The sequence below is a fragment of the Dipodomys spectabilis genome, unplaced genomic scaffold, assembly GCF_019054845.1.
Source record: "Dipodomys spectabilis isolate Male_0828 unplaced genomic scaffold, ASM1905484v1 ptg000071l, whole genome shotgun sequence".
NCBI lineage: Eukaryota > Metazoa > Chordata > Mammalia > Rodentia > Heteromyidae > Dipodomys > Dipodomys spectabilis.
Window position 1 is genome coordinate 6,665,543 of NW_024870748.1, and position 15,946 is coordinate 6,681,488.

The 15,946-nt window shown below is 38.6% G+C and overlaps 1 protein-coding gene across 2 annotated transcripts in view; it reads left to right on the forward strand.

Annotated features, from left to right (window-relative positions):
• Positions 1–15,946, forward strand: part of Ocrl (OCRL inositol polyphosphate-5-phosphatase) — a 52,628-nt gene that overhangs the window by 12,888 nt on the left and 23,794 nt on the right. For both annotated transcript variants that reach the window (XM_042682427.1, XM_042682428.1), the window contains exons 4-14: positions 1,664–1,774; positions 2,130–2,219; positions 2,867–2,987; positions 3,074–3,235; positions 4,898–4,999; positions 5,987–6,101; positions 7,420–7,536; positions 7,636–7,823; positions 9,705–9,816; positions 13,955–14,064; positions 15,413–15,548. In XM_042682427.1, the coding sequence (XP_042538361.1) occupies positions 1,664–1,774; positions 2,130–2,219; positions 2,867–2,987; positions 3,074–3,235; positions 4,898–4,999; positions 5,987–6,101; positions 7,420–7,536; positions 7,636–7,823; positions 9,705–9,816; positions 13,955–14,064; positions 15,413–15,548 (1,364 nt within the window). The remainder of the gene's footprint in view (positions 1–1,663; positions 1,775–2,129; positions 2,220–2,866; positions 2,988–3,073; positions 3,236–4,897; positions 5,000–5,986; positions 6,102–7,419; positions 7,537–7,635; positions 7,824–9,704; positions 9,817–13,954; positions 14,065–15,412; positions 15,549–15,946) is intronic.

Sequence of the window (15,946 nt, forward strand, 5' to 3'; positions counted from 1 at the left end):
GTTATAGCTTCATAGAATGAATTCAGTAGTGAACTTTCTCTTTCAGTTTCATTGAAGAGTTGAAGGAATATTGAAGACATATTTTTTTGTTTAAAGTGATGAGGTTATAGGTACTTTTTTTTTTCAGGGTACTTAGAAATTCTACCACAGTTCTCTCCATTTCCTCTTTTTGTGCCAGCATTGTGTCTTGAACTTGGGCCTCTCACTCCTACTTGGCTGATACTCATAGCTGGCACTCTACTACTTGAGCCATGCCTCCAGTCCTACATTTTGCTGGTTAATTGAAATTGGAGTCTCATAGACTTTTCTGTCCATGCTGGCTTCAAACTACAACCTCCACGTTTCAGCCTCCTGAATAACTAAAATTACAGGCATGAACCTCTCATATCTAGCTAAAATTTCATTTTATAATTTACTTATAGACAATTAAATCTGAACCTAAGCCTGTAATCCTAGTTACTCAAAAGGTTGAGATCTGAGGATCGAGGTTCAAAGCCAGCCTGCGCAGGAAAGTCTGTGAGACTCATCTCCCAATAACCACCAGAAAACTGAAAGTGGCTCTATGGCTCAAGTGGTAGAGCACTCGCCTTGAGCTGAAGAGCTCAGGCACAGTGCCCAGACACAGAGTTCAAGCCCTACTACTGACAATAAAAAATCTGAACCTATCCATTTTACTGTCTTTATTTCCATCACATTAAAGTATATGATGTGAGATAATAGGAATTTGAAGTTTGAGGGTAGTAGTAGTATGAGTGAGGAACTTATCTTTAGCAAGAATTTGAAGATAATTTAGAATAATATTAATATCTTTTGCAGGGAAATAGACCTAGAAAAAATATATTAAGTCCCGTAAGCCGGGTCCAGCGAGACAGATGGCCCATGTTTTCTCTCATATGTGGAAACTGGATCTAAAATATAAACATGCATGATAACATACCCAGGGCTCTATGCATATACACAGAAGCAAACTGACTAAAGGATAATATCTTTAGGGGAAGATTCCAAAGGTATAATTCCTCTGAACAACTAATGTACAGTTTATCAAAGTGAATGTTTTGGGGGATGGGCAAAGGAGGGGGCATAGGAATGGAGGGAGCGAAGGGTGAGCAAATGTAGTGATTATATACAATGTACACTATGTAAAAAGTAAACTACAGTAACTTAGAGGTAGGGCTGGGAAGGGGAATATGAGGTAGAACAAAGGAAGGAGTGCCAGCAACCTAGCAGCCTTGTACTCATAATCTGATTTAGGTACTTGTAATCTCTTTGTACAACTATTTAATAATAATATTTTAAGATAAAAGAATTTGGATGTCACCATATGGATGTGAATATTTCTAATCTCTAACATGTGAAGCACATATACAAGAACAAGAGATTCAGTATAGTAAACAGTATTCTTAGAGCTGATTAATCACATCAATAAACAGCCCATTAAGGGGCTGGGAAGGTGGCTCAGTGGTAGAGTGCTTGCCTTGCATGCATGAGGCCCTGGGTTCGATTCCTCAGCACCACATAAGCAAAAAGGAAAAAAAAAACCAGCCCATTATAGTAACTAAACCATGGTTTTTTATCTTCTGATCTCTCAATCTGGACCTTATGAGAATGTAATAATTTGAGAATATGATCGAATAACATGTATGTGGGTGTTGATTCTTCTTAGGTGGTTGCAAAATTCGGGTTCAGGGGGACCGGATCAGAGAGCGCCGCTTTGAAATCCCTGATGAGGAGCACTGTTTGAAATTCCTCGCTGATGTCCTTGCTGCTCAGGGAGGTAACTCAAAACTCAGTGATTTTCTTTCTATTATACTGACATGCCCTTGGATCCTGGGGATAGCCAATTTTTCTTTCTTCAGGAATGAACCCCAAGGATAGATTAGAAAACAAGTCTGTCCAGCTGCAAGGACACTGGGCCAATTTCCAGAATCTATTGTGTCATGCACAGTTTCCCTCCTTCTGCCCAGATGACTCCAAAGCTGTCCTTAGTTCCTTAGTTTTTTTTCTTCTGTTAATTGCAAGAATGGTGCTGGCCCCAAGTATTAGGAGTTGAATGAATTGCTTTATGTTGTGGTAAAATCCATTTCAGTCCAGGGCTCCTCAGTTGCTGACCCACACCCTTATCATTCCAGCTCAGTCACAAATTCTTGTTCCAGAGCAAAAGGATTCCTCAAGCTGGTACCAGAAATTAGACAGTATGGACAAACCTTCTGATTTGTCAGGTATTGGAAGAGCCTCTCTTATCTCTGGGCGATATGATCATGTTAGTCAGTAGATTTTATTAGGCCAGATGAGATAATGATATGGAATAAAGGAATGTCAGTCATAATCTCCTGTGGTGTGGTTGTTATTGACTCTGTACTAATCCTTTCTGTGGCATAGTAGCTTTTCAGGAGCTGGCTTAGCAAATTGTTATAAAGTACTAACTCTGCAACCAGACAACCTGGGTTTGAATCCTAAGTCTCGGACTTACTAGTTATATTATCTTGGTGAAGTTACTCAACAACTCTGAGCTTGCATTTACATTTCTGTAACATGGGAGTATTTTTAATAGTGCCTGCATTATGGAGTTTTTGTAATGATTAAGAGAGATGATGATATAATCCCTGTCTGTCATCCTGGCATTGTGCTGAGTCTTCAAAGTATTAGCTGTTATTTTTTAGGTTCCAGATGAATGTATCCTTCCAGTTGTAGTTAGTGTTAGTGCTTTAGGGATGGGTATGCTTCTTTCCCTAAGCTAAATAATTATTACCCATATGGGACTCTCATGTTTTTATAACACTACTGACTCAAGTAGTGAGCCCTGTCTATCCTGGCCATGTTGAATGTTAGCTTTTCCCCCTTTAACTTTGGGACTTGTATCTTTCAGGACTTCTTGGATTTGAGGACAATTTCTCATCAATGAATTTGGACAAGAAGATAAATCCGCAAAATCAGCCTGCAGGTATTCATCGGGACCCTCCACCCCCACCACTTTCAGTGAATAAAATGTAAGTCCTAGGTTGAAGCCTGTTTCCCCTGTAGGAGACTTATATTTTAGGCAGTTTTACTTTTGAATTCCTCATTTACTTGGTAGGCTTCCACGTGAAAAAGAAACTTCAAGCAAGGAACAACCCAAAGTGACAAACACTATGCGAAAGCTGTTTGTACCAAATACTCAGTCTGGGCAACGAGAGGGCCTCATTAAACACATCCTGGCCAAGCGAGAGAAAGAATATGTCAACATTCAGACTTTCAGGTTTGCTATTTTCTACTTACTGAGTCCGAAGAGTTAGGCCTTTTGATTTTTAATGTATCAACTAAGAATAAAAGCATAGTTGGTCATCAGTGGCTCATGCTTGTAATCATAACTATTCAGGTGACTGAGATATGAGGATGATAGTTTGAAGCTAGCCCAGGAAGGAAAGTCCACTAATCTCTTATCTCCAATTGACCATCAAAAAGGTAGAAGTGGAGCTGTGGCTCAAGTGGTAGAATGTTAACCCTGAGCAAAAAAGAAAGAGAAAAAATAAATGCATGACAAAAGTCATTTGATTTAGTTTTCTGGCTCTGTGCTTGTCCATAGTAAGTTCCTTTGAGTTTTCTAACTACTAATAATATCATGTCTACAAATGTTTCTATCCATTCTTAGGGAACCAAATGAAGCATGCCTATAATGGAGAACTGTCCCCTATCACATTCTATAAACAAGTATATTTGTCTATCTAGTCTAGATTTATTTTCTCATCTGATACTGGAAAATTAAAGTCCATCATTACCGTTGCATCTTAACTTATTTTAGTAAGTTAACAAAAAAAAAATTTGATCCAGTGTTCTTGTTTTTCATTTCACCTTTCCTTGTTAATATTCTCTTTTCTGGACTTGGTATATGTGGTAAATGGAGTGGGGGTAGGATTTGACATGGTATGTATTCCTAATGTGTGAAGTAACAAAACATCTTTTGGTTATTTATGAATATAATGTGCCTTTTGAATCCAAGACTTCCATATGCTACATTTGTTCTTATTTAATCATATCTATGTCCCTATGCTAAACCTTCAATTTCTTATATTGTACACAGTGCTTATATTTCTATGTAAGCAGTTAAAGACAGTCATGAGTTTTCTCTTCTGCTTTCCTCACTGACTACTGTTTATCGGCCTCATCAAAATTTCCTACATGTTCTTGTAACCCTTCAGGAAGTGAATGAATTCACTACAGCTTGTTACAGAACTATTAGTCATAGGCTACTTTTCAGGATGAAGATACCTGATTCTCATCCATAAGCTCTCCCTTCAAGTATACTTAAGTTTGAAAGAAAATATGAAAGACTAATTAACTTTGTATTTTTAAATAGAGACTTGTTTCCTTGTTTTATATGCCAGTCCTGGGGCTATAACTCAGGACCTGGGCATTGTCCCTGAACTTTTTTTTTCCTTCAGTCATGGAGCTTGAACTCTGGGCCTGGGCACTGTCCCTCAGCTCTTTCAGCTCAAGGCTAACGCTTTACCACTTGAGTCACAGCGCCACTTCCGGCTTTTTCTGCATATGTGGTGCTGAGGATTAGAGTTCAGGGCCTCATGCATGCAAGACGAGCACTATACCACTGAGCCACCTTCCCAGTCCCCCTGAACTTCTTTGGCTCAAGGTTAGCACTCTTTTACTTGAGCCACAGTGCCATGTGTAGTTTTTTTTTTTTTTGAGTAGTTTATTGTAGATAAGAGTTTCATGAACTTTTCCTTCCCCAGGCTGGCTTCAAATCATGATCCTCAGATCTCAGCCTCCTGAAGTAGTTAGGATTATACACGAGAGCCACCAGCATCCAGCTTTGGTTCCTGCTTGTAGGTTCACTTAACATAAAATTTTTGAAAAAATATACCCATGCCTTTGTTTTCCAATTGTTTTTGGTGTTATATATTAGATTCTTCATTGGAACTTGGAATGTGAATGGCCAGTCTCCAGATAGTGGATTAGAACCTTGGCTAAATTGTGATCCAAATCCTCCTGATATCTACTGCATCGGGTAAAGAATTCTGCTGGAACTTCCTTTTACTCTATATTTAGTGTTAGTTTGCATGGTATTTGTCTTCTTTTTTTTTTTGTCGGTAGTGGTGCTTGAACTCTGGGCTTGGGCGCTATCCCTCAACTCTTCAGCTCAAGGTGAGTGCTCTACCGCTTGAGCCACAGCACCACTTCCAATTTTCTAGTGGTTTATTGTAGATAAGAGTCTCACGGACTTTCCTGCCCTCCTGGGTTTGAACCATGATCCTCAGATCACAGCCTCTTGAGTAGCTAGGTTTACAGGCGTGAGCCACTGGGCACCCGCTTGTCTTCATTTTTTCCCCCTAAAAACTGTTTGGTAAAAACCTATGGACTAAATGTGAGGATTAACTTCTGGGTAAATGCATGTTATCAGAACAGGACAGATCTAATATGGTAAAATAAACATCTAGTGTTTTGAATCTCATAGAAAATGAATCTTGTTTAGCCAGGTGCTGGTGGCTCACACCCGTAATCCTAATTACACAGGAGGCTGAGATCTGAGGATCATGGTTCAAAGCCAGCACAGGCAAGAAAGACTGTGAGACTCTTAATCTCTAATGAACCACCAGGAACCAGAAGGGATGCTGTACCTTAAAGTGGTAGAGTGTTAGAGTGCTATCCTTGAGCAAAAGCACTCAAGACAGTTCCCAGACCCTGAGTTGAAGCCCCATAACTGACAAAAAACCAACAACAACTGAGTTGTGAGGTTAATTATAACAGTGACTATTGCTGTTGCCCCTTGTGGGAATTTGGTAGTTTATTTTTGATCTAGCCCTATGAGTTTATAGTGGGAATTCCTTAGAAAACTGCTTTTCCTTACTGATAAATTAGGAAAACAGGATAGGTTTTAAGATTTATCTCCTACCTTCATTTTGTTTTATGTTTGCTCTGATCTCTCAGCAATGAAAAAGGAGGTAGCCAGAGATAATTATGGGATACATACACATTCCATACCCTTTTTCCTCAGATTCCAAGAATTAGACTTGAGCACAGAAGCCTTTTTCTATTTTGAATCTGTGAAAGAGCAAGAATGGTCAATGGCTGTGGAGAGGAGTTTGCCTTCTAAAGTCAAGTATAAGAAAGTAAGCTACATTTCATTATCTTCTTTAGTATATGACTAAATGGAACTCATTGGAAGTTATTCCATTATGTGTAACTTGTTCCAAAACAATGGTATGATTTAATTGTTCACTGTGTTAAATATTGGTATGTATAAACTAATCTTCATACTTATTTCCTAGGGGGAAAAATCCCCAAGCTCACCAAGCTTATATTTTCATTGCCTAGATAGGTTATAGGAGAAAAAATACTGTTCTTATAGGAATAATAAACTCAAAATAATTACATGTAAGGAAAAATGATCTGTGTAATGGAAGTTTTAGATTGAAATTGTTCACTGACATAGAACTAGATGACTTACAAAAAAGCAATATAAAGCACGACGGGGTACATAGACTATAGGGAGTACATAGACTGTTTTGGAATCTGTACACGAATCTAAGTGTTGTGGAATTTAAACAAGTTCTAAACTTGGTTGTAGGTCAAGAGTAGAGTTGACTTTCACACAGTGGTCCAATTTGTTGATCTTAAACTACCAGAAGAGTTCTTTCATTACAGGGCTACCATATTAAATTCTTAAGGGAGTAATCTGAGTAATTTTCCTCTGTTTTTGAACAGTTTGTGCAGGGAATGTAATTCTCCAAGTGTTGTTCCTCTCTAGTTACAGTTCACAGGTTAAAAATAACCAAAGTCAAAAGTACTGCTGTTTATTGATTTAGATTTCTTAAACATTTAGAAATAAACTTGAAAGGCAAGATGGGCAGAGAAAGCTGGAAGAATGACTTTATCTTTGTTATTTGAATTTTTTTTTTGTCGGTCCATGGGTCTTGAACTCTGGGCTTGGGCACTGCTCCTGCACTCTTCAGCTCAAGGTGAGTGCTCTACCACTTGAGCCACAGTGCCACTTCTGGTTTTCTAGTGTTTTTTTTTTTTGTTGTTGTTGTTGTTTTTGTTTTTTTTGAGATAAGAGTCTCATGGACTTTCCTGCCCCGGCTGGCTTTGAATCATGATCCTCAGGTCTTAGCCTGCTGAGTAGCTAGGATTACAGTTGTGAGCCACCGGCACCCAGCTTAATGCACTCTTAGTAGGCAGGACTACTGAAAATGAATAAAAGAATAAATCTGAAATTGAGAGTACTACCCATTGTCGTGCAGATCTATACCAGAGAATGTTGGTTTCTACTATATGGGGTCAAATGGGAAATAAGAGGCTTTAGATTCAGATTTGGCTATCAGTATTTCATTTTGGTAGAACAGTTCTACCTAGTTCTATCTAGGAAGCTAGCAATATGGAAAGAAGTTATACTAATATTAACACTATATAATTCCATGGAACTCATAGGTTCAACTAGTCCGCCTTGTTGGGATGATGCTTCTTATTTTTGCCAAAAAGGATCAGTGTCGAAATATCCGTGATGTTGCTACAGAAACAGTTGGAACTGGAATTATGGGGAAAATGGTGAGGTTCTTTGAAAAGGAGGTTGACTATCATTTATGTTCATATGAAATTCCCTTTCTAGTTGTATATACTAAACTGAATAATTGTTCTTGCTAACAGGGAAACAAAGGTGGGGTGGCTGTGAGATTTGTATTTCATAACACTACTTTCTGCATTGTTAACTCCCACCTGGCTGCCCATGTGGAAGACTTTGAGAGACGGAATCAAGATTATAAAGACATCTGTGCAAGAATGAGTTTTGTGGTCCCCAACCATACCCTCCCACAACTGAACATCATGAAACATGAGTGAGTGGTTAACTCTTCTGTGACCTTGAAATAGTTGGCATAAAAGAGATTAAATGTGTTTAGAAACTAAAGATCTATGAAGAGTGAAAGATTAGCATTTAAAGATTAGGATAACAGAAGAGAGGGTGTTTTAAGAAAGACTGATTTATTGAGGTAGATAAATGAGATTTGATATCAGAAAACAAATTAGTGAAGCATCTAGAATAATACTGAAGGGTGTCTGTGAATTGAAGACATTTTTATTACAAAATAGAAATGTTCATTTTAAATGCAATAAACAATAAAAATTAATGTGCAAAATAGGATTTTTAAATCCCTTATTTCTTATTATCTGCTCTCCTCAGAGAGTCCCTCTCTCCAGAGGAAACTCTAATAGTTCGATATATATCCTTGTAGATCTGCATTATATAATGTGACAGGCAATAGTCACATGTCACTACTGGCATTTGAAAGGGGTTGCTCCACATTGAGATGTTCTGTAAGCATAAACTAAAAGCTGGATTTCAGATACATAGTAGGAAAACTATATATAGACTATGTCAACTTTCAAAATATGAAATGAGGCAATAAGAAATTTTAGCTGTGAAATTTGTTTTCACTTGTTCCTTTCACTTTTTAAGTGAAACTACTACATAAATAAAAATTATATTGTGGCATGTATATAATCCCATTAAGCAGTGCTATCCTAGACATAGGCATATACAAAGATGAACATATTGTTTGTAAGGTTAAAGCTATGTTGACCTATTTACCTCTTCCCAAATCAGTGTATACAGAGTTACATTATTCTCTGTTATAGTTGTGACTATTAAAAATAGGGGTGGCAGAGAGCGGTCCTTGAAGAATGGGACTTCTTAAGCAAAGAAGCAGAAATCAATTAAGTAGTGGATTGGGTGGGTGTTGGTAGAAAATTGCTAGTAAAACAATACTGGTGATTGAAATGCTGAGAATATGGCTTATAACAACTGGTATGAGATGAAAATTAATTTTAATGCAAAAGATAATTTAAGGATGGTAGAAACAATAGAGAATAGAGCAAACTAGAGATAGGGATATTGGAGCAGTTCATATTTTCTGAACAGTTAGGATCATATGGAATTCTGTTTCATCGTGGTAAAGCAATGTTTTGAAATTTATGATCAGTTGACTTGAAATTCCATAATTTATTTCCTTTGGATTCCAAAAACTTGATATTTCATTTGAGATTCGTAGAAAAGATACTTACTGAAGACCTAAGATAGTACATAAGAGAATCCATTTTGATGTGGGAATTTCAAGGTCTGTCTCGCAGTACATCTTGAGGCTGGGTGCTATAATTGGGGGCTCAGAATCACACAATATACCACTCTCCTTCATGCCTGGAACTTGGACTGCAGATATTGGATAGGAGTAGACAGACTGGCTACATTGGAGAGCCCTAGACCTAATTTCTTCCTGACATTGCTTGGGAGAACTGTCATTCAGACCATATAGGCCTTAGCAGATAGCCTGCAGAACTTCTGGGCTCTAGGAAGCAGAAAATATTCAGAATGTCTTTTCCCTAGACTTGACAAGCAGCTAGGTAAAATTTTGAAGCTTGTTCAGCAAATAAAGTATACACTTCTCAGACCATTAATTCTTTGACTTTTGAATCTCATATGTATGCTGTTTCCCTATTTTCATTCTTTATATGTGGGGTACTTATTTTCTATCCAGTTTATAATCCTTTGTCTCTCTCAGATATTAATAATACTTGCCCCCAAAGGATTAATTACAGCTTGAACCCCATTATCAAATAGTGATAAGTCATTATAATCTACCCATTTTTTTCTCTCCTTTCTTCCCTAGTAGATTTTTATTGTAATTACTGCTACTTCTTTTAATATATTTCTTGATCCTCAGTGTTGTCATTTGGTTGGGAGATTTGAACTATAGACTTTGCATGCCAGACGCCAATGAGGTAAAAAGTCTTATTCATAAGAATGACCTTCAAAGACTATTGAAATTTGACCAGGTAAGTAAACTTTTTAACAGTGAAAATTGTTCGGATTATGAATTAGACATATAGTATTCATGTCTCTCTCTCTGTGGGATTTTTATGGTACTGGGATTTGAACTCGAGGCCTTTCTTTTCCTAGGCAGGTGCTCTACATCTTAAGGCATGCCATCAGCCCTTTGTGCTGTGGTTATTTTTGAGATGAGGCCTTGAATTTGTGCCCAGGCTGGCCTGGACCAAAATCCCCCCACTTGTACTCCTGCATAGCTGGGATGACAAGCATCTCTACCATACTTAGATTTGATTAACTGAAAAGGGGTCTCACAAACTTTTTGCCCAGGCTAACCTTGTGTTCCTTCCAAGTAGTTAGGATTATGGGCATGAGCTACTGTGCCCAGCTAAGAGAAAATCTTATTCCAGGAAAAGATGAAAAGTCATATCTTGCAAAAGAGTATTACTAGTGATGTATTAAGTGCATTCAGGACTTCTTGTGCTTTGATTAGGTACGTGGATAGGAGGAGAGGAGATAATGTTGGTGATAAAAAATAAACAGCATTTGTTTAGTAAGCTATTATCAAGTGGAGATTTCCGAGATTTGTATAAATAGTTGGAGAATGGTTGGGGTTAATTGGAGAACACTTCCTGGAGAAAGTGAGCTTTCAGCTATGTCGATATGAATTGGCAGATGGAATGGAGAAAATTGTTCTATGATTACTTGGCAGGCAAACAAGATCTGGGAGGTAAAAGAGAGAGGCCCCTGTGAGGGAGGTTGGAAAGCAAAGAAAACTAATGGGAACTAATTAATAAGTTGGGGCAAATGAATATTTCTATGTTTTATTGTGGATTAATCATATTAATTGTAGGGACCAATGATGGTCAATGTGATAAATCAGCACAAACATACAGAGTGCACTAATCATGTCTGGCCTCTCAGGGCTGAGGATGTGGCTCAGTGTAAAGCACTTGCTTCACATGTGCAAAGCCCTGGGTTCTACGCCTAGTACACCCGTTCCTCCAATGTAGACTCTCTTATCCACTCTCTTCTCACCCTTCCCAACCTTTGGCAATCATTATTCTACATTCAGTTTAAACTTGTTTTTTTATATTCTGTATAGGAGACAGAACATGTATTATTTGCCTTTCATTCTTTATTGCTGAATAATACACTCACGCACACACGCACAGGCACACACACATACATGCACACATTTTTTTCCATTCACCTACTTAAAAAAATATTTTGTTGGTCATGAACTCTGGGAGTGGGTCCTGTACCTGAGCTTTTCAGCTCTCAAGACTAGTGCTCCACCACTTGAGCCACAACACCACTTCTGGTTTTCTGTTGCTTAATTGGAAATAAGAGGCTCACAGTCTTTCCTGCCTGGGCAGGCTTTGAACCTCGATCCTCAAATCTCAGCCACCTGAGTAGCTAGGATTACAGGTGTGAACCACCAGCACCCAGCTTCATTCACCTACTTTAATGGGCACCTATGTTTATTCCATCCCTTTCCACATGAGCATGCAAGTATCTTTGTGATATATTGATTTTATTTCCTTTGGAGCTATACACAGAGGTTCATGGTGCTGGCACAAAAAATGAATGCTACCTGGGCACTGGTGGCTCACGCCTATAATCCTAGCTACTCAGGAGGCTGAGATCTGAGAATCACAGTTCAAAGCCAGCCCAGGCAGGAAAGTCTGTGAGACTCTTTTCTTCTTTTGTTTTTTGGTCGGTCGTGGGGCTCGAACTCTGGGCTTGGGCGCTGTCCTTGCACTCTTAAGCTCAAGACCAGCGCTCTACTGCTTAAGCCACAGTGCCACTTCTGGATTTTGAGTGGTTTATTGGAGATAAGAGTCTCACAGACTTTCCTGCCCTGGCTGGCTTTGAACCGCAATCCTCAGATCTAAGCCTCCTGAGTAGCTAGGATTACAGGTGTGAGCCACCTTGCTGGCTTCCATGAGACTCTTTATCTCCAATAAACCACTAGAAAACCAGAAGTGGCACTGTGGCTCAAGTGATCACAGGGACAGCACCCAGGTCCAGATTTCAAGCCCCGTGGCAGATTAAAAAAAAAAAAAAAAAAGAATGCTTACTGAGCAAAGAAAATGTTTTGACTTGATCCAAATGTCTTGAAATCCTTATGACAGCCTTTTAGACCTTTAGGCAGTCAAAATTTAGGTGTTTTACAGTAGAATGGCTTTTGTAGTGGCCTTTCTGGGTTGTGTACGTTCACATTGACATTGGAAGGACAGTTTCTTTACAATTCTTCATTTTCCTGTCTCTAAAAAAGACTTGGTTGGAATAATTATGAGTCTTATGTAATTCTTATAAAATATATGAGTGAAGATAGCTTTCAAAATAATTTAACTATTCACCAAATTTGGTTTGGGAAATTATCCACTCCATGTTTGTATACTTAAAAAAATGTAATTGTGACACATGGTTCCTATCTAGCTTCAAGGAATTTATGATTATTCAGAGTTCATGTTTCCTTTTCACCCCTGGCCACCATTTGCAATAAAAAATAGCAGTATGATTAAGAACTACATATGATCCTTCTATACCACTCCTGGGCATACATCCAAGGGAATGTAAGTCAGCATACAATATCAATACTTGCACACCCATGTTTATTGTACCACCATAAACAAGCCAAGCTATGGAGCCTAGGTGCCCAACAACTTATGATTAGATAAAGAAGATATGGTATAAATATACTATGAATGTATTACTCAGTAATCAAGAAGAATTAAAATATGTCAATAGCTGGGCACTGGTGGCTCACATCTGTAATCTTAGCTACTCAAGAGGCTGAGATCTGAGAATTACGGTTCAAAGCCAGCCTGGGCAGGGAAGTCCGTGAGACTAGAAAACCAGAAGTGCCGCTGTGGCTCAAGTGGTAGAGTACTTGCCTTGAGCTGAAGAGTGCAGGGACAGCGCCCAAGCTCAGAGTTCAAGCCCCACTACCAACCAAAAAAAAATAAAATAAAAAAATAAAGTATGTCATTTACAGGAAAATGAGTGGAACTGGATAACATGTTAAGGGATATAAGGCAATCTCAGAAAGAGAAATATTGCATGTTTTTGCTCACATGCAGCTCACATACATAATAATACATGATTGTAAGAGAAGGACTGTTTTGGGGGATCAAGTAGGAGGAAGGAAAGGAAAATACATAGGTGTATATAATAGAATTATATGTATATGAAACTTGCATAATGAAACCCACTTAAACCTGCTAAAAAGAAGGAAGGAGGGAATTTAAAAAAGACTAATAGATGGGGTAAACTTGGTCAAAGCACATTATTTGCATGTATGTAAATATCACAATGAAGCCCATTTGTACAATTGACATACAATTTTTTAAATTAGCAGTGTAAACCCAGGTGCTAGTAGTCCTCGCTACTTAGACTGAGGTCTGAGAATTGAAGCTCAAAGCCAGTTTCGGCAGAAAAGTTTTTTGTTTTTGTTTTTTTTTGTCAATTGTGGGGCTTGAACTATGGGCCTGGGAGCTGTCCCTCAGCTCTTCAGGTCAAGCAAGCACTCTACCACTTCTCCAGGTCAAGCAAGCACTCTACCACTTGAGCTACAGTGCCACTTCCAGTTTTCTGGTGGTTTATTGGAGATAATAGTCTCATGGCCTTTCCTGCCTGGGCTGGCTTTGAACCAGGATCCTCAGATCTCAGTTTCCTGAGTAGCTAGGATTACAGGTGTAAGCCTCTAACGCCCGGCTCAGAAAAGTCTTTTAAGACCCTTATCTCAAAATTAACCAGCAAAAAGCCAGAAGTGGAGGTGTGGTTCAAGTGGTAGAGGACCAGCCTTGAGCAGAAAAGTCAAGGCCATGTGTTCAAGCTCCAGTACTAGCACACACAAAATATAGCAATGTGCTAATAATGAATTTGCTGTCTGAGAATGTTTACCTGTTATGTGAATGCTGACAGTTAATTCTTAAGATACAAAAATGATATTCTTGCATTTGTACAAGCTGTGAAATGGGGTCCTTAGTGTTGATGAAACAATGGCAAATCAACCTGATTGTCATTTTTATTAAGGTGTATATAGACATATGTGTTCGATAATTATATTAAGGTTATACTGCTTATATTGCTATATTAAGGTTACACTGCTTATATAACATTTCTGTCTATCTGTAGCTAAATATTCAGCGCACACAGAAAAAAGCTTTTGTTGACTTTAATGAAGGTGAAATCAAGTTTATCCCCACCTATAAGTATGACTCTAAAACTGATCGATGGGACTCCAGGTAAAGTAATAAGAACCTTCTCACAGAACAGGTTAAAGCACTATCTTATTCTTATCTTCTTACCCCTGGTAAAAAAAAAAAAAGTCTAAGCATTTTTTAGGTCATACTATAAGTAGATATAAAAACCCTCATGGCTCAGTGCTATTGCAGAAGAGTTTTAAATTCCTATATACCCAAAAGTGAGCTTATCTTAAGGAGAGTATTATTTATGGGTCAAGGCTTGCTTGTCTTTTTTTCTGTCATCTCAGCAGACTTGCTTAGATCTTTGCTTTGCTAATCTTGGCCTTATTTCTTACCTAGTGACCACTTCTGGCTCTTTCTCCCATACTGCGTCTCAACTGTTTAACTCCAGAAACCAGAAAGTAAAAACAAAGAGCTATGAAAGCTGTTAGTCCTTAATCTTCAGAATACATTAGACTCTTTTGGGAAGTTCTTAAAAATAATGATTCCTACATCCCACATTTGCCACTGTTGTGGAAAAACTGAGAACCACTGTGTAGGAGTCCCTTTCATCTCCTAATAGGCACATACCTATCCTGGGCAGTAGGTCTGTGGTAACTATTTGTCCTCTACCTACTATTTCTTTGATTTCTAGCTGATTGAACACAGAGACAAGAAGAGAATCCCTGGGCATACTCGGTTGCTTCAGACTGTGGGAGTACTGGGGTGGGGTGAGATGAGTCTGCATTCTGGTGCTCCCAGGGAGCAGCTCAGCAAATGAAAAGTAACACTGGTAGATTTTGTACACTGGCCCATGTGTCTTCCTCTCAACTGACTTGAGATCTGACCGAATAGCTACTGATTGTTCACTTTCTAGATCAGGCGTACAAGGCTTGGTTCACAGGTTTTGTCCTATCCTTGGTATTCTATAGACCGTTCTTTGCTCAGATCTGCAAGCCTGGATGTTAGTTCATCCGCATCCAAGAAAGTAGATTAATCCAGAGATTAATCTAGTCTAGGAATAGTGGATTAAATTTTTAGACCTGATTAGCTGTCTGTTGTAGAGTGTCACTGTAGTTCATAGAGCAAAGGAAGAGGAAATGATGAGAATAGAATCCTGATGTGAGCGCTTTAAGAAGGTGCTGTGTGTGTGTGTGTGGCCCTAATCTTAGGATGACCACTGAGTCCTTTATTACATAATTATTTACCGGGTGCTAGGTGTTCAACAGCAGACAAGCAGACACAGTCCCTTCATAGAGCTTGCAATGTAAGGAGAAAGATAGTTTAAGAAGGAATTCATAGTTCATGGGAGCGTATAGCTGGAGGGCATAACCCAGATCTAAACCAGCTTATGTTACTATGTTCCTTTGTCTTATGATCTCTTTATAACTCTTTTCTTTATTTACAGTGGTAAGTGTCGGGTCCCAGCGTGGTGTGACCGAATTTTGTGGAGAGGAACAAATATTAATCAGCTTCATTATCGGAGTCACATGGAACTGAAAACTAGTGACCACAAGCCCGTCAGTGCTCTCTTCCATATTGGGGTAAACACTTTTTCATTTATCTGTGTGTTAAGTACTTATTTCTGTACTTATTTCTAGAGCATTATTTAGACTCAGAATGGAGTAGTAATGTAGTGAGCTACCAATACTCTGTAACTAAATGATCATTTGTAAGGTTGAGGATTGAGTGCCCTAGATTCTCCCAAATGTTGTCCTTAACTCTGTTCATGTGTCAGGCCTTCTAATAACAGAAGTTTCTCATGGTACATAGTGGTTGGGTGAGATAACCTGAGCCTCTTAAAGTGAGTAGCCTGAAAGAGTGTTAGATGCTACCTTTTCAGCTGAGTGCTGGTGGCTCAACATTTGTATTCCTAGCTACTCGGGAGGCTGAGATCTGAGGATCACAGTTTGAAGCCAGCATAGGCAGGAAAACTATGAGA